We start from the raw sequence: 4,310 nt of genomic DNA on the forward strand, positions 1-4,310 counted from the left end.
AATCCAAAAAGAAAGACTTTGCCTGCCATTTTCTTTGCAGTGCAGCTCCGTCATATGAAAAATTCAGTTATATCCATTCAAGGATGAGCGTCGGGAGATGCTAATGTACTGAACCATTTACCCCTACTGACAGTTACCAAGAGGAGTTTTCTGGGCCAAACCTAAGCCTCTCCCGAGATAGCCTGTATCAGTGGCCCCTGTCTGTCTTTGTGAGCCCCTGAGTTTGCCTACCTGCTACAATCCGGTTCTTAATTATTGTTTGTTTAATTCAAGACATTATTTTGCTACCTACGTAGCCTAGGCTAGCCTCAAACTTGCAATCCCCCTGCCTCAGTCTTCGAGGGCTGGGCTCACAGGCTGTCTTAGCACCCTGACCTGCCGCTTTGATCTAGTTAGGAAGGTCTGGGCAGATTCTGGCTGGTTCCCAGCTGCCCACAGGGTGGGTCTTACACTCCTCCAGTACACTGCTCAACAGGCTCATAGCTGCCTCCTCCTTCCAGGTGTGCTCATGTACCGGGACTACCCTCTGGAGCTGTTCATGGCCCAGTGCTATGGCAACGTGAGTGACCCAGGCAAGGGGCGCCAGATGCCCGTTCACTATGGCTGCAAGGAGCGCCACTTCGTCACCATCTCCTCTCCACTAGCCACGCAGATCCCTCAGGGTGAGGACATACGCCCACCATCCATGCAATACTTATGACATACCTCTCTGTGCGGGCCCAGGCCTTCGCTGCCTACTAGTTGGGTGCTGCCATTAGAGCCTAGCCTTTGTCAAGGGCTTTCAAGGAACCTCTCAGAGGAGGGCTCCATGGTGTCCCATCCCATTCAGCAGCCCTAAGTCATCATGGCTACACTGGACTTCCCAGACTCAGGCCGTTCCATCTGATCCTCCTCCTCTCCAAGCCAGCAGGACCAGGAACCTCATTGTCAGACTCAGATTGTCTGATGACACTCAGTTGCTGTGGGGGTAAATGCTAGCATGGATTACTATGGCTGTTACAAAGAACAGGGAATTGAAGGTGAAGAAAGAAGTGGCTTGCTAGGGTCTTGTGGTAGGGAGGAGGGCAGGAACTCACTCATGGGTTCTTAGGACTACAGAGCCCAAGTTCTACCCTGCCCTGGCTAACCTAGGTTCTCAGAGCCAGGTAGATTCTCCAGAGCATGCTGTAGGTGCCCTGAGGCTTCTGGCATACTACAGAGACTGCCAGGATGCCCGGCCTGTGCCCATACAACACACAGACGGAGGATTAGCTCTTTTGGTGGCCCCCTGGGCCCAGAGTCTGGGAGGTGTGTGTCATAGTAGCTGTGTGGCTTGTGAGTCCGCAGGCCTCCTGGGAGAGGTGGGTGGCAGGGCCCTCTCTGAACTGGCCTTATCTTCTATTATGGCTCCCTGGAGTCCCTCAGTCAGCAGATATAGGGAATGGCCACCATGTGCCAAATGTCACCCTAGGCTTTCTGAACAAGAGAGACAAATGGCAGCCCTGTTGATGCTAATGTTGGATTGGAGAATGGTAGAAGAGAGTGAAGAGGCAGAAACTAGAGTGCTTCATATAGGTGACAGGAAAGCCAGGACAGGGCAGTGTCAGCTGGGGGCAGTGGCAGAGGCACCATAGTGATTTAATGATAGACTAGAAGCAGTGTGGAAGGAGCTGTGTGGGTTCCTGGAGGCAGTCATGTGTTTAGTTATGACCAGACCAGGGGGCTTAGAGGAGGGGATACAGAGCAGGTGGGGCCTAGTGGCCTTTGCTTATTGCAGGAACTTTGGCCCATAGTGGCATGAGAGCCCAGAGTTAGGCAAGAGTCTGCCAGACTCACACTGTGAGAAGCCCTCAGCTGTCCCTTGGATGACAGATCAAGGGGCAGTGGGCTGCTTAGTAACTAGGATATGAGGTGCTGGTGCCTGGCTTTGGTGGGCAAGGTCCAGATCTGCCTGTCCCTTTGAAGGTGGGGGAGATGCAAGCATGGCAGATGGGAGTCAGGGCTGATGCACATTTTACATCCTTCCTGTAAATGGAAGGATGGTACTCTAGTCAGCTGAGAGGGAGAAGGCTGTGGTGGGCAGGCCCTTGGTACCTGGTGACAACTTTCCCAAGCCTAAGGTTATGTGGCTGTGTGCGCGCACGCGTGCGTCCCTGTGTGGCTGCTTCTTCCTGTTTGTGTTCTCTCATCTATGTTTCCATGCAGCGGTGGGGGCAGCCTATGCTGCCAAGCGGGCCAATGCCAACCGAATTGTGATCTGTTACTTTGGCGAGGGGGCAGCCAGTGAAGGGGATGCCCATGCCGGCTTCAACTTCGCAGCCACCTTGGAATGTCCTATCATCTTCTTCTGCCGGAACAATGGCTATGCCATTTCCACACCAACCTCTGAGCAGTACCGTGGGGACGGCATCGGTAAGGGCCCTGCTCCCACCGCTTTCCTCCTGTTCTCTTCCTGTGGTGTCTGATGGAGAGGGTACAGGAGGCAGTGAATGAGCACACTTTGCTTTGTTCTCCTTCCCTCCTCTCTGAGGCCTGACTGGAACCCTCTTTGTCCCTGCAGCGGCTCGGGGCCCTGGGTATGGCATCCTGTCAATCCGTGTGGACGGCAATGACGTGTTTGCAGTGTACAATGCCACTAGGGAGGCCCGGCGGCGGGCTGTGGCTGAGAACCAGCCCTTCCTCATTGAGGCCATGACCTACAGGTACCTGCCTGTCTCACTTCCATCACTGCAGCCCACAGCTCTGACAAGCCCTCTGTCAGTGCCCCCAAACACTGCCTTGTCACCCCGTATTGCGTTCCCCTCCTTGCTTTACATCACTGCTCTGTTCTTTTCTGGCCCCCACTGCCAGCTGATTCATGTCTCCTCCTCTGAGCAGGATTGGACATCACAGTACCAGTGACGACAGCTCAGCATACCGTTCAGTGGATGAGGTCAATTACTGGGACAAGCAGGACCACCCGATCTCGAGGCTGAGGCAGTATCTGCTGAACCAGGGCTGGTGGGATGAGGAGCAGGAGAAGACCTGGCGGAAGCAGTCACGAAAGAAGGTGAGGGCCGCCTGGAGCTCCTAGTTGTGTGCTCCACTGGCTCCTGCACAGGGAGAACTCGGGGAGAATGGGAGTGCAGGATGTGGATGCTCGCATTGACCCAGGCAAACTAGTCCCCATAAGTGGCCCCTGGAGCCAAGCTGCCTAGGCCGTATGGCCTCAGTGAGTCTTCAGAACCCAGGGCAGGTTTCCTCATCTCTAAGTTCCCGGGGTATTTGCTTCATAACTCAGTCTTTGTGATGTGGGGGAGCCTCACCTGAGCTGTAGCTGGAGCTAGTGTCCATCCTTTGTGGGCTAAGGGCAGGATGGTCTAGCCTCAGGCTGCACTGTGGGTACTGGCTCAGCCCTGACTGCATCGACCTGAGAAGGAGTCCTTCCTGTCTCTGCACCCTGAGCCTCTACTCCTGTTCCCTCCATTGTAGTTCCAGGTCCCCTGCGGTCTAGAACTGGGGCTCTGGAGAGTTAGCTAATCCTAGGCTGAGGCCTCAAAGGGGAGTGGTTGGACCTTGGAGGAGGGCAGGGAGAAGGGGACAGCCACTTCTTACCCTCCTGTGTCTCCCAGGTGATGGAGGCCTTTGAACAGGCTGAGCGGAAGCTAAAGCCCAACCCAAACCTGCTGTTCTCTGACGTGTACCAGGAGATGCCCACCCAGCTCCGCAGACAACAGGAGTCACTGGCAAGACATCTGCAGACCTACGGGGAGCATTACCCCCTGGACCATTTTGACAAGTGAGGCCCTAGCCACCCTGACGTGGTCCTGCTCTGAGTAGAGCTGCTAACATGCTCAGCGGCCAGGGTGGCACTCCAAACTGTCATGGGGTGACTCCCACTCCCCATTCCTGCTCCTTCAGGCTACTTCACTGGGCACAGTGTTTGCAGCTATTGCTGAGGCTCCGTCACCCCCCTCACCTGTTACAGTGCCTTTTTGGGGTAGGACCCAGGCCAGGGAAGACCCTCTGGGCAGGTGGCCCCAGATCTTGCCCAGAGGACGAGCTGGTCAGCAGGGTGAATAAACCAGGGGCTCTGCCTTTGACCCTCTGCTTCCCCTGCTCTCTGTTTCCTCAAGTTTGGGGGCTGGGGTGTGTTTGTGAGGAGGCATATGGAGTCAGGGGGAGAGACCAGCATGGCTGATTTGTTTGCAGGGAGGGGGGGTGTTAATTTTTGTTACAGGATCTCAATGTGTAGCCCAGGTTGGACTGAAATTTGTGATCTTCCCGTCTCACCCTCTGAGTTCTGGGCTTATAGGATGACCACCACACCAGTCTTTGGGGATAGCCTAGAC

General features: G+C 55.1%; 1 protein-coding gene across 1 annotated transcript in view; it reads left to right on the forward strand.

Annotated features, from left to right (window-relative positions):
• Positions 1 to 4,070, forward strand: part of Bckdha (branched chain keto acid dehydrogenase E1, alpha polypeptide) — a 25,982-nt gene extending 21,912 nt beyond the window's left edge. Inside the window, exons 5-9 of the mRNA XM_005361182.2 lie at positions 501 to 662; positions 2,185 to 2,391; positions 2,540 to 2,681; positions 2,857 to 3,028; positions 3,591 to 4,070. Coding sequence (XP_005361239.1) covers positions 501 to 662; positions 2,185 to 2,391; positions 2,540 to 2,681; positions 2,857 to 3,028; positions 3,591 to 3,761 — 854 coding nt within the window. The 3' untranslated portion in view covers positions 3,762 to 4,070. The remainder of the gene's footprint in view (positions 1 to 500; positions 663 to 2,184; positions 2,392 to 2,539; positions 2,682 to 2,856; positions 3,029 to 3,590) is intronic.
• Positions 4,071 to 4,310: the final 240 nt, after the last annotated feature.

Source organism: Microtus ochrogaster, linkage group LG4, assembly GCF_000317375.1.
Source record: "Microtus ochrogaster isolate Prairie Vole_2 linkage group LG4, MicOch1.0, whole genome shotgun sequence".
NCBI classification, from domain to species: Eukaryota; Metazoa; Chordata; class Mammalia; order Rodentia; family Cricetidae; genus Microtus; species Microtus ochrogaster.